General features: G+C 43.8%; 1 protein-coding gene across 1 annotated transcript in view; it reads right to left on the minus strand.

Annotated features, from left to right (window-relative positions):
* The window catches only part of LOC308583315 (calpain-14-like), a 34,787-nt gene continuing 20,465 nt past the window's right edge, over positions 1-14,322 (minus strand). The window contains exons 15-21 of the mRNA XM_081187127.1: positions 13,796-13,853; positions 9,586-9,650; positions 7,382-7,450; positions 5,815-5,893; positions 2,969-3,085; positions 2,465-2,520; positions 1-1,503 (exon numbers count right to left, since the gene is read on the minus strand). Of these exons, the coding sequence (XP_081043253.1) occupies positions 1,477-1,503; positions 2,465-2,520; positions 2,969-3,085; positions 5,815-5,893; positions 7,382-7,450; positions 9,586-9,650; positions 13,796-13,853 (471 nt within the window). The 3' untranslated portion in view covers positions 1-1,476. The remainder of the gene's footprint in view (positions 1,504-2,464; positions 2,521-2,968; positions 3,086-5,814; positions 5,894-7,381; positions 7,451-9,585; positions 9,651-13,795; positions 13,854-14,322) is intronic.

Genomic DNA, 14,322 nt, shown 5'->3' on the forward strand with positions numbered 1-14,322 from the left:
TTATTATTATAATGATAAAAGTTTTGCAGCGTGAAATCCCAAACCCAATGAAGCCACTGAGAGCTGCATTTTAGCCACTTTCTGTGAAGGATTTTCCTCTTTCATAGTCATGGGTTTTCTTGGCTATTAAAGTTTAGGCCCTGATTCTGCTCTGAAAGCAACATGTGCAGGCAGTTGCAACTGAATAGCAATTTTATCACTGACCTCAGCTGAAAAATATAGGATAGCAGTGGTTTGCTCGTCAGGAAGCAACAGAAAGGGGCAAACTAAAGTTCTTGTGACCATCTCTGCCAAATCCCAAAGGACTGCACAGATTCTTGCATGCCTGTTTTCATTATCCTACCCTTTCCGATAAACTTACAATGAGTAATTAAAAATAGCAATAAATAAATAAATACACTGTACTGGGGCTGGAGTAAGTAGGCCAGCTACTTACTCCAGCCCCAAATGGAAATGCAAATGGAGAAGAAAGTAATTTGGGGAGTGCTGCCCAATGTTCAAAGCCAAGCTTGGAAACAAAGGGAGGATGAGGCATTGTGGGATGCCTGGAGAAGGCACTCCATAATGACCTAAAAGGACATGTGAACCCTAACCTTTGCAGACAATCCGAAGGACTGTCAGTATAAATGTTCTTCATTTTTATCCAAACTTTTCTATTACAAGCTCTCAAAATGGCTTACAAAATAATAAATACAAGAATAAGCAAAATTATAAATATAACAAAAAATCATTTTAAAAAACAACAACCCGAAAACAGTGTTTTAGCAACAGTAACCATATCATTTTAAAAGTAGCAGCCCGTGAGATTAATCAGATATTCAAAGCTTGTTGAAACAGATACCTAAAAAGACACTTATAAAGAGCCCAGGGAGATATCTACCAGGTATTCCAAAGTTTTGGGACCACTACTGAAAAGGCCCTGTTTCTTGTAACTGCCTGTCTGAGCTGCCACGATGAGATGGCGTGCAGTGCCTCCACAGCCAATCTTACAACTCAGGCAAGCGCATTTTGGAAATGAGCTGCTGCAAGGCCCTTTAGGCCACTGCGTATTTGTTCACTTGCTCACTGTTCCTCACTGCAGCCATATAACTATTCCATCCTGGTTTAACAGCAGATACTCCTCAACAAATTGAAATGACGCATGACTTAACACCATAGTCTTCATTGTCACACAGGTGCTTGATCAGTAACTCAGGTTTTCTTTTTCTTCTTCTTAGGGAAGTGCTTTTTAAAGAAGCCTCAGTCAATATGCTAGAAGCATGACCTTATGATTTCTGGCCATTGTCCATGCTGCACCCACATGCAATCCCAAGAGACATCAGTGGAGCTGCTCCCAGTGAATGAAACTCTTCCAAAATTCCACAAGAGTCACAAAGCTGGACTCAAAATGTCCCCCATATACAGATAAAAGGAAGTCACTTCTGTCCTTGTGAAGGGGCCAGGTAGCTTGGCTCAACTCTTCTCCTTTGCTTTACTTCATGAATAGAGAGTCATCATCATCCACTAGCGAATACCAAGGAGAAACGCATTAAAAATGGTTTTATCCTGCTCTACTGCGCTAGGGGCTAGCCTATGAAATGGTCTCCTGTTATACCTGACCTAGTCATTGCTATTGGTTCCTTCACAGGACCTGGTCCATGGAGGTGGGCGCCCCTAGGGCAGATCTATCTATTGGTCCATCAAGGCCAAGATAGGCCGAACCACCACTGCCATCAGCAAGGAAGAAGGGCAACTCCATCAAAGCCTCCTCTTATGCTAATTCTGCCATTAACCCAGCCAACTTCACGAAGACCTGTGTGGCAGGAGCAGCTCTGGTCTTGTGGCCCAGACTTTGCTATCGTTCCCAGATATGGCGTGCCTGGTGTAGTTCAGAGTAGTCAGTGTAGTCCCTTCTGAGCTCAACCATTCAGTAACTGTCTCTAGATCAAATGAATCAACTTATTTCTGTTCTGACAGTTTTGTACATATTCAGAAATAAGTTTGTTCCATTCATTGCAGATTTTTATAAGAAATAAACAAAAAAAATCTGCATTTAAATTGTACCTAAAATATGCATTTTGTACAAATTTTCCCCTAAAATAGGAAGGGTGGTTTGGGGTTGTTGTTGTTGTGCTTTGCATTTTCCATGTAATAGATACATTTTAGCACACTGCAAAATTCAGAGAAGTATGCAATCCACTTATTAACTGCTTTCTGGTTTACTTGGAAGTTCTGGAGCTACAGACTAATCTGGTTTGCTTTATAATGTGGACTGTATAAAATTACCCTCCATCCCCACAGATGAACCCAGGAAGTCAAGCTCCTGGAAGAGCTCTTGACCCAAGGGTTTCATTATCCTGTCAATCACTGCAATCACTTGAGAGTTATACAACCAATGAGGTGCTCCATTGGTTGGGATATTAAACAGAAGACCTTGTTCTCCATAACAGATGGCGCTGTACTACAGCTGGGGTAGTGTCCTTACCTCAGACTCTTGAAGATATATTCCTTTGCCATCTTTACTCGTATTGTGAAAGGCCTCTGCAAAAGGAAGAAATGAAGGAAACTGATATGATGATTCCCAGGAAATGAATGCTTCTTATAGCCATGCTTGAGAAGAATAGAGGATGTGTGAGAGCCCATAACTCATCTGGGCTCATTCTAGTAAGCTATTGTTTATCTTAGGGCAGATCCACACCATCTATTTAAAGCAAATTTAAAGTGCATGTTTTCCACCAAATAATAATGGGAACTGTGGTTTCCCCTTCACCAAGCTACAATTCTCAGCACCCTTAAGAAACTAAAGATCCCAGGATTCTTTGGGGAAAGTCATGTGCTTTGAAAGTGTGTTGAATGTGCTTTAAATGCACAGTGTTGCTCTCTCCTTAATGTCCAAAGACAGTCATTATGTTACAGACAGAGGACTTGCGACTGAAACCCAATTTTGCTTGGAGTCCCGCATGAGAGAAATAGTCATCTGCCTCCTCACCCATCATGAGTTCCACACGCAGCATGAAGCAGGCAAAGCTCTCAAAGGTGATGTTCAGACCAGGGTTCCCATATCGCATGGCCAGCAGCTTGCAGAGTTCATTGCTGAGGGAGATTCCTTTAGTAAGATAAGAAAACCCCCAAAGACATTTAGGCTTACTGTTCAGATTTTCCACATGCAGTCACAGTGCAAACAGTTCTGGGCAGCTTTTCATATATTTAATTTTATCCACCTGTCCCCCCAGTGAAGGACACTTAAGTCACATTTGGTGAGAAAGCTGCTGGACGTTTAGCACCTATTGTGGCTAAACTGCTCATTTATTCTTACGGCTACAAAAACACCATGCTGCTTTTAATCAGAGGGGTGTGAACCTGTCAGGGACTCGGCAGAGGGGGAATGGTGGAGACCGCCTCTCCCCATCCTGACCCTTCCACGGAGGAGGAAGAGGAAGACAATATAGATTTACAACAGGCCTTTAAGGGAGATAGCAGCTCAGAGGCAGATGAGGGGGAAAGCTGGGAAATCATGGGAGAGCCGGAACAACACCCAGCTGACACATTGTTATTAGAAAGTGTTCCCAACCCTCCTTCTCCCAGAACCCAGCAAGCCTTAAAAGTAGGAGAGCAAAGAGCCCAAAGACAGAGGGCACATAGCAGCACCCGTAGAAGAAACAATGAGAATGACGAATGAGGAAGTGGGAGAGATGAGGGGTGGAGATTTATTCAGGACAAGGCCATTATCCAAGAGGCTGGGTTCTACAGCCTCTCTGTAAAGAGTGAAATAAAAATGGACGGTAAGAAACTTTTCCTTGTCTTTATACTTTCCTGGGCAACCAGCCGGGAGCCGCTGACAGCACCTTGACAGAACCCAGGCACTGAAAGTTGGACTTGATTGTGGCTAGTCCTAGTTATATTATTTAATGCATTGATATTATTCCATATTGAATCCCTTAAAACAACTCAGTGGGGTAGGAGAGGCTAAAATATAGCGACAGGCCAGAATCACCCAATAAGTCTTGTGGCAGAGTGGGGATTTTAACCTGGTTCTTGCTGGTCAGAGGCTGACACTAACCACACTGGCCTTACACATGAAGACAGTGGAAATGGTGGCAGTGATGATGCTGGAAGACAACTGTGCTTCATTCAGGAAGCCATCCCTCCCTTCACCAGAACCACACAGAAATTTGCATGCCATCAATTAAGAAATTACTGCCATGAAGCACATGAAAGTAAAGCGCTGAGAATCACTGGGATTTAAGCATCTGTTACATGAAGAGCAATGGAATATGCGACGGAAGCGCACCAAATCAATTAATAATGCATTTCTTAATTTAATCACACAAAGTTTGTTAATTTGATGTTCAAAATGCTGTATTTTTAATTGCATTATGCTTCCGGTGATGATTGGCTTATTGTTGTCATACGGTGTAGCAAGTGAATTGTAATGAATTTTAATTTCATTTCTTTTCGTATACAGTTTTGAAGTGTAACTTTTATAGTGCTTTCTATATGTTAGTTTCAAGCTAAATTAAGTTAATTAAGCTCCAGCTCCAGTGTCACTGTGAACTGTACTAATCTCATTTAACAAAGCTGCTTTCCCCGCACCTTGCCACCATTTACCTTACAGCCATTTTTGAATCAAGCGTAATTATTGAAGAGCCAAAAGTTTGTGGCTGAAAATTAATCCTCAGATTCAATTCAGCTCATTTCGAGAAAAATCTAGTGGGACAAACAACTTACATTTCCAAAAACAGGTCTGAGCAGTGTAGGTTAATGAATCTGCTACTGTGTTCTTTGAGCGTGCAGTTTATCTGGTCTGATCTAAAATGTGTGACGATTCAGAGATCTGGCAAAACAGATCTGTGCTGCTTGCATTGGGTTATATACTAACTACAGTGGAACCTCAGGTTACATACGCTTCAGGTTACAGACTCCACTAACCCAGAAATAGTACCTCAGGTTAAGAACTTTGCTTCAGGATGACAACAGAAATCGTGCTCCGGCGGTGTGGCGGCAGCAGGAGGCCCCATTAGCTAAAGTGGTGTTTCAGGTTAAGAACAGTTTCAGGTTAAGAACGGACCTCCAGAATGAATTAAGTACTTAACCCGAAGTACCACTGTATTTGACTGACACATAGCAAATGTGAGTAGTGGGACATCAGATTAATTAGGACACCACTCTATGGATAAATGGGAATCCCATGAGTGAAGCTGGTAGAAAGAGGTGGATTCCAAGCCCTTATCAGGGATAATTATTATTTATTAAATCTGCTAGCCACTTTATCTTGCCCTAGGCAACTCAGAGCAACCTGCAACCAAACAGATAACCTGATGATAGGACAATGCTGAAAACTGTGTTTCTGGCTCAAATGTTTTCTTGCTCAAATTTGCCTTTAGAGGATGTTGTTGGACTCCAGCTTCCATCGCCATTGGGATGCTGGCTGGGGCTGTTGGGAGATGCAAGCCCAACAAGATCTGGAGGACCACAGGTTCTCCATCACTGACCTAAGAAGACTATGTAATCTATATCACAGCATCAGTCCAGCACAGGAGGTTTCAGCACATGCCCAGCATATCTTACAGCAGGGGAAAGGGCCAATGTGGTGCCCTTAGATGTCGCTAGACTACAACTCATCCTTGATCATTGGCCACATGGGCTTGGAGCTGATGGGAGCTCTACTTGGAGAGTCACAGGGTCCTCATCTCTGCAGCTCTTTCTGGAAGAAAGTCAGACTGGATCCCATAAGGACCAAAGAACACAAGACCAGCTCACAGAAGCCAACCAAATGCCTGGGGGACTTCTGCAAGCTTGAATGCTACAAAAACAAAACTCTTCCTTTTTCCTCACCTAATTCTTGCACAGATGCCTGCAGCTCTACTTGATCCAAGGTTCCTGTTTGCTGAATATCATTTTTCTGGAAAACTGCCTGTCACAAAAAATTAAAGAGGAAGATAACTAAGTAAGCAGGGCACACCAACCCATTCACCCCTCAGCTGGCTACACCTGCACCACTGCCACCCCTTTCTTCATTCAATGCAAAGGGTGCAGAGGTCCTGAGGCCACCTGAGGGAAGCAGACAATGCTGGCAGACTGCCTAGCCTGAAAAGCAAAACAACAGAGTTATCCATTTTGCTGCAGATGGAGAATTGATAGGACCATCGGAAATATATCTGCCTCTCTGTGTCTGTCTGGCTACCTTTCTGCCCATCTGGACGCAAGCTAAGAACAGAACTACACACACACACACACACACACACACACACACACACACACAGAGAGAGACAGAGAGAGAGAGGTGGGAGAGGTCATAGCTCAGTGACAGAGCATCTGGTTCAGGTTTCATGCAGCTCAAGTTCCTAGCCCACCTTTAGCTCCCCATCCCTCAATGGGGAGGGAGCAATTTCAAGGCAGGACAGAGGCCAAAACATTGCCCTGTTCCTGCCCATGCCTAGAAGAAGCAGTATAAAACAGCGCAAAACAATAGAATAAATTATGCACAACAAGAAAGATTGTGCCTGTTTGCTTAATTTATGTAGGCTGCAGGGTTTAGTTTCCTGTTGAAATATTTGGACTAGCTTTGAACTTCAAAATGGCACTCCTATTTTTGCCACTCCCATCTGCAGGTGGCAAATGGGGTGGTGGTTCTATGTTACTTTTTTCTGGCGTGTGAGCAGGACTGTTGCATGAAAGATTTGGGCAGGGGGAGAAGGTGCTTAAGCTGGCTGTGGTGGCTACCAGTGGGTTCTTTCCTTTCTTTTCTCTCTCTCTCCCCCCCCCCATTTTGCCTGCTTGACAGCAGCTCTTTTAAAAAAACCTTTTTTCTGGATGCCACAAAAACCTCTGGCACCCAGGGTAGAATTCTGTCCACACCCCGTTAGGCAGTATTTTTAAAACAGTAAAAAAGTGGTTGGGTTGGGAAGAACCTGACACCAGGTTAAGCTTAACCTTTATTAGTTGCCTGTGACCTAGTAGACGCCTGGTGGGGGGACACACAGCATCCTTGCCTGCTCACCTATCAGAAATTCTTTTTTCCACCACTGGCAATTATAGGACCCCAGGGATCTCCAAAAAAAACACAGCTTTGAGGCTGAGGAGGCAGGTCGCAATGCCTATCTGCCCAGTATGGTTTCCACCTGGTGCCACCCTGGTATTTTAAAGAGGGGGTGGCTCAGCCTCCTCAGAGGGGCAGTGGTACATGCCCTTTCCCCACCCCTCCTCCCTATGCCAGCACCAGCAGTAGAACTGGGAGAAGAAGGAGGCAATTGCCCCTATTGCCTCCCTCTCAACTCCAGTACTAGAGGAGCTTCAAAAAATGGTGAGAAAGTAATGAGGTTCTTATCCATAGAATCTCCACCCACTCAATCGTCATATTGGTGCACACACACACACACACACACACACACACACTTCTTACCTGGTACTGAAGCAGCTTCTTCCATAGGCATCTGAATTCTTGAATGCTCAAGGTGCCGGTGTTATTAAACTGAATCGTGTGGTCAAGGTGTACAATATTCAAATGAAGTTTGTTGCTGGGGAAGAATGAGTGAACCTGGAAAAGTTCTGATTAGACCAACCTGAGAGCAGCAAAGTCAATGACTTTGGATTAAAAGTAGAGAAGCCACCGGGGGAATTTCTCGATTTTTGTACTTCTACTAAAAATGTGACCTAGCGCCTAATGCAACCAAAGTCAAAGCTACGCTATTGATTTCAAGAGGTCTTTGAACCTTGCCCCAGGGGCTACTCTTCCTTTTCCTAAAATCAATGAGCATTTTCTCATTAACTTCAAAGGCAGCACAAAGCAAACTATGGACTGTGTATTCATGAGAGTTAAAACAAGCACATACACTGTTTACTCAGATTTAGCCTTTATAAGAGCAACTTTCAGCACAATTCTAACTGTGTCTATTCAGAAGTAAGTTCTGTTGAGTACAATGGGGCTTACTCCCAGGGTTGGGATCGCAGCCTTGGTTACAAAGAGAGACATCCTGGCCTCCACCAGACATCCTTCCTAAGGTCTCAGCCGGGTTGCCTGGCATACTTTGGAGATCTCAGAAGGAGTCTTGCCTTCTCTCCTTACCCCATTCCTAGGCTACCAATCTTTCCAAGGTCTGTAGCTTTAATAGGAGGAAATGGGAATGTTCAATAGGATGTTCAATAGGAGGAAATGGGAATGAGACTTAGGGGCAATAGCAGGCAATGGTGTGAGGAAGCCAGGTGAGCAAAACCACCCAGACTATAACAACTCACCATCCACCATTCATTCATTCATTCATTCATTCATTCCTTTTATAGCATTTGTACCTTGCTGTTCAGCCAAAAAGGCTCCCAGAGCAGCTTACATGAAATTAAAACAAGACACCCTACCTGCAGGCCTACATTCTAATAAACAGGGACAAGGTGGGAAGAGTAAAACAAATGTCAAAAACTCAGACACTACTGCTCAGGAGCAAGGAGACAGTCACTCCCTGTTCTCAGGGTCTGGTCCAGAGAAACATGATCCAGCAATCTCACTGACACTATGCTGGTCTGAGTTTGCTCAGCACCTGGATGGGAGATCTCCCAGAAAGTCCTATGGACTCTGCCTGCACACACTGCCTTTCTCCTTACCATTTCTCTACTTCCCTACAACTCAAAGGAGTTGAATATTTAACTATTCCATATTTGGAAACTGTCAAAAGAAAGCAACCCCCTTCTTCAGTGCCGAAACATTGGTCAATTATTTGGCTATCTGCCCGACTGAATCAGGTATTCATGTGTGGGTTATACCTGTGGACAAAAACAGGAGCATAGGACATGCAAACCCTATCTATCCATGACATCACCCTTTAATTCACCCTGTTTCTCAGTCCCTAACCTTCCCATGTTGAGCATGGAAGGTCCGCAGGCCATTTTTGCTTGAACAGAACTGGAACATCTTGCAAGATTTCCCCCCGCCCCTGCTTTGTCAGATTCCCCAGTCTTGTTCAACTAAAAACAGGTAAAAGCTTCCTGCAGACATTCACAGCTCAATATGGGAAGAGTCAGGGATTGAGCAGGTGGGGCAACAGGCACTGGAACATGTCAGCCGCCCCTGCCCCTCACCCACAGACAGACATTTGTGTGTTCAGGCAAACACCAAAGCACAGCTACAGTTAAACCAAGAAGACAACAAGAAGGATAAGAGGCCAACCAAAAAAAAAAGTCTATAAGGATTGGAGAATCTTTAAAGAATACTTTAAAAACTATGGTATAAAAGGAAACATCTTGGCAGAATTCGACTGATCCTTGTATTGTATAAATATAAGTTCGTAGGGAGGGTAAAAGAAACTATATAAGAAATAAGTAATTGTGCGGTATAAGGTAATTGATAAAGTACAGTGAGATTAATTGGAAGTCATTTTTAGTTCTTTTCTTTATAAGTTTTATAATTGCTTCCAGTATCCAGAGTATAAAGGATGTTAGTTATATTAATTTTGTTGTTTCTAATATTGTGGTTGTTGTCTGATTTTCTATTGTTTGTTTGTTTGACTGTATGTCTGTTTGTTTCTTTGTCTGTTTTCCCATAAATATATTTATTTTAAATCAATAAAGATATACACTGGAAAAAATAAAATAAAATAAACCAAGAAGGCAGGATACATCTAAGAGGGCCAATATACCCCGGCAGGCATCCAGGCTAAATCTCAGGCCATGGTTCTGAAGCTCTGGAAAGAGGGGAAAAAGTATAATTGAATGAAAATAGGGAGACAAAGCAAATCCACAAGCAGGAAAATAATATCCGGGTCCCAAGGGGTAATGGTAGCCCTCTTTGGAACAGAGTGCATCACCAGCATGCTCACATGCAACTGCCTTCAACAGGAGAGATAGACACAAAGGTTCTGGTACAGACTGTTACAGTAGATGTCAGCAAGAACAGAAACCAGCCTATGCCTTTGTATTTGGGCATGGCTCAAGTCCGCCAGTTTCAATGACATGCAATCCCAAGGAAATGTGCACAGGCGGCTGTGTCTGATTGACCTTGGGAGAAGTCTGTCTTTGCCTTTTTCTGCTTGATTTGTCCCTTGTGTAGCTCGACTAGCAGCAATAGACGACAACCAGGGATAAATCTGACAAGTTTTGTGTCCTCTGCCTGTCTTAGGAGACTGAGTTAAAAACACAGAGCCAAGCCTCGGTTAGCGATAAGCGAATGACAAGAAATGGAACAGAAAGGGAGTCTAATCTTGTTGCAAATCATGATTATAGATTGCCTGCAGACTTCCATGGAGCAGGCAACAGGCTCATAACTCACCGATCCCTTCTCTACAGAAACCGACAATGTTTTAATCTCATTATAGCCCTGTTTATTAAATATGAATCATGCACTGTAAAGTTTGGAAATGAAAGCCTTAAAATTGATTGCCTATGAAGAATAAAAGATGAGCAGCACAGCCTGGTTAGTTTCCTTATAGATTTCCTGGTGCCTGATGGGTTACTTTGGAAAGATACTCCAGCACAGATAAAATAGCCATCTCACCCTCAGTCCTAAAAGAAGCCAAAACCCTGAATAGAGACAAAGGTTCTGTTTTGCTTTCTGTTTACTCTGAACCTGTGCCACAAGAGCTTTTATCTCATTAGCGTCAACAGTTTCAGATCTTATCCATTTATAAATTAGGAATCGTCTACCTTGTTTATTGGCTACGCTCAGTCTGTAAGCTGTGAGTATCTGGAGGTAGAACAGGCCACAGGAAAAATAGGACTGGGATTTCTTGGAACCCGTATCTGCCATTCACTTATTGAGAGGCATTTACATAGTGCTTAATAGTTAGCATTTCTAAGCAGGGTACATCACAATAAACCATGTAGAGAATAAGCAATACAAAAATTCATCATGGAATCAAACACAAAATGCCTGGTGGAAGAAAAAAGTATTTGCCAGGCACCTGATGTTCAGCAAGGAGGGTGCCAGTCTAATCTCAGTTGGGGTGGAGTTCTGCCGGTTTGGTCCTGCAACACTGAATGCACCATTTCTAGCAGATATGAGACGTGCATCTTAGCCATAAGGGGACCATCAACAAAGACTCCCCCCAAGAGCTCAGTGATTGGCTAGGGATATAAGGAATCAGGCTGCCCTTAAGCTATTCACGGTGCTCATTATTTTTATGAGATGCTAACCTAAGTCTAAGGGATGCGGGTGGCACTGTGGTCTAAACCACTGAGCCTAGGGCTTGCTGAATGGAAGGTCGGTGGTTCGAATCCCCACAATGGGGGGAGCTCTCATTGCTCAGTCCCAGCTCCTGCCAACCTAGCAGTTCGAAAGCACGTCAAAGTGCAAGTAGATAAATAGGTACCGCTCTGACGGGAAGGTAAACGGTGTTTCCATGAGCTGCTCTAGTTTCGCCAGAAGCGGCTTAGTCATGCTGGCCACATGACCTGGAAAAACTGTCTGTGGACAAACACTGGCTCCTTCAGCCGGTAAAGCGAGATGAGCGCCGCAACCCCAGAGTTGTTCACAACTGGACTTAACTGTCAGGCGTCCTTTACCTTTTCTTAACCTAAGTCTGCAGTCGCCAACCTCTATTCATGCTGTTGGTGGGGGTTAGGATCCAGCAGACATCTCTACCTGCTAACCTCAACCAACAGAGGGTTCCACTGTTACGGAGGCCCCACTATTACGGAGGAAACACTCTTGGCAGGGGTGTTCCCACCGGCAACAGCCAGCAGGGGGTCCCCCAAACACGATGTTGCAGCAGCAAGGATGTGCAGCAGGATGTGCCCCTCCACACCTTGGCAGTCCACCCTAGGATTCGTCTGCCCCATGTTTTTAGGGTACGCTTAATAAAATATGAATGGCACAAACATTCACAGGAAAGAGTGAACAATAAAGAAATCTAAATATGCTACAGAACCAAAAACCTTCCTAAATAAAATATGGCAGGAGGGGCCGGTTTGTTGGTTTGTTTGCACTATCTTGAACTGAGAGGGAGTCAGTCAAGAAGGCTTCCCATGGCAGGAAAACAGGACTGGGTGAGGAAAGGAGATGGGCAGAGATGGGAATAGTGAAAAGAAATGGTAACAACTAACAATGCCTAGTATATACAAAGTTTGGAAATGCATTCAATAAAAATAATGCAACTAAGTTTTGTTTTTTCCTGGAACTATGTCTGTTTGTTTGTTTTTGTTTCAATTGCATTTTGTGGTTCTATTTTCATTATATTTGAACTTGCTGCCCACCCTAAGATCATATTTGATGGAGAGCAGGAAAGGAATCTTATAAATAAGTAAAATAAAAAGAAAGAATTGATTATGGAAGGAGAAATTGCCATAGGGAACATGAGAGAAGAGGAATGCCAGAGGAATTATGACACAAGAAGACATCAAAGAGGAAAGGCTAAATAGTAAGGAAGGATAGCTCTGTTAATGGAGAATTTGTGGCACCTGAAGATAGTTCTCTGCTCTCACAGCTTGGGAATTCAAGCTGTGCCCCAGGCTCAAGACCAAAGTCACAGGGGTGTGTCATGAAGGGCTCTGATGATCAGTACCCTGACTCATACTTAATGGAGAGGATGATAAGTCACTGCCTAAGGATATGCCTGCTTTCAAAGTTCTTTGATACAACCGTAAGGGAACTACAATAATTCTAACGAGTGGAGGCTGGTGTCCATTGGGATTGGCAGGGCAAAACCACAACCTCACCAGTGCCTTGCCCCATGCCCGCCCCAGCAACCATATCACCACCAGCAGGAGGGTGGCGATGCCCCTCCAACTCTCTCATACGCAACTGCTGCGTTCTTAATGTCTGTTTCACTCTCTTCTAGCTACTAGCATCCGGCTTCCAGCCCTGCAAAGCCACCTCTTCTGTGAGGTCTAGCTTGGAGAAAGTCACTTTCTCTGTTGCATCTTCTTCTCCCCCCCCCCCCCACAGTCACTGCTGCATCCTCAGCCAGATGTGATATTCTGTTTCTGGAAATTCCCTTAGTACACCTAAGGGCACAACCCTAAAAGCCTGCCCCTGGTCCTAGGCTCCTGATGGATCACATCGCCGATGCAACGATCCAACATCTTGATCTCACAGAGGGTAACCAGTTTCCTGTGAGAAGCCCGCAGACAGGACCTGAGCACCACAGCACTCTTCTTCCACATTGACAGCCATTGCTACATCTTGGGTTTCGGTGGCCCACCAGATTACTACAAGTGTTGGTGGTGACCTTTAAAGCCCTAAACAGCCTTGGCCCAGTATACCTGAAGGAGCGTCTCCAGCCCCATCATTCAACCTGGACACTGAGGCCCAGCTCCGAGGACCTTCTGGCTGTTCCCTCACCACGAGAAGTGAAGCTACAGGGAGCGAGGTAGAGGGCCTTTTCGGTAGTGGCACTCGCCCTGTGGAACGCCCTCCCATCAGATGTCAAGGAAATAAACAACTATCTGACTTTTAGAAGACATCTGAAAGCTGCCCTGTTTAGGGAAGTTTAAAATGTTTGACGTTTTATTGTGTTTTTAATATTCTGTTGGGAGCCACCCAGAGAGGCTGGGGAAACCCAGCCAGATGGGCGGGGTAGAAATAATAAATTATTATTATTATTACTGAAGCACACGAGCAGAACATGAGAGCAAAGACTTCTTTGACTTTTATTCCCAAGCAACTGAGCCCCAGAAAGTAAAAGTGGTAGAGTTGCTATAATTAAGAGTATGAAAATGTTATCATTTAAACACGATTAATAGAGGTTGACACGATACCATCTGCAGAGCCTAATGAGAAATGTACCCAACACTTGTGGAGACTGAGCTACATAATGAAAACCCTCACTGCCATTCTGCACTTGGGTCCGTGTACATATGTGATGCTGCATTCCGCAGTCCAGATCATACTTACTCGTCCAAGCCACATTGTTCAAAATCCTCAGCAGCTGCATTGCATTAATCTCAGGATACTAAAGCAAGAGAGACAAGATATTATAGAAAAACCCAAGCTTTGCATATTTCAAGTTCTACGCATTCAAAAGACCATAATTTTTAATAGAGGTATCACATAGAAAACTGAGTTTTGAAGCTGCAGTCACAGATCATCTGTGAAAGTCAAGGCATTTTCATAAGATATCAGCAGTGCCTATGGTCATCAGAGAGGGATGTTCATACTTAAAAGCTTATCGTGGGAATCTCTACCTGCATGTGAACCTTGCAACTGGCTTTATTATTTTGTCTCAATTTCCTTCCTTCCTTCAAGTGGTGATGAGCTGATATATGTTTGAAAATATATACAAATCAAGTCAAACCATAGTGGCGGGATTGTTCTATAGGCACTGTCTGATGGGCTTTCATCAGCATGCTTTCCAGAATGTAGGTTTCTCCCTCCCTCCCTCTCCTACAATTTTTTTTCACAGAAACTAACACGAACAGGGC

This window comes from Podarcis bocagei (genome assembly GCF_964188305.1).
Source record: "Podarcis bocagei genome assembly, chromosome: 3".
NCBI lineage: Eukaryota > Metazoa > Chordata > Lepidosauria > Squamata > Lacertidae > Podarcis > Podarcis bocagei.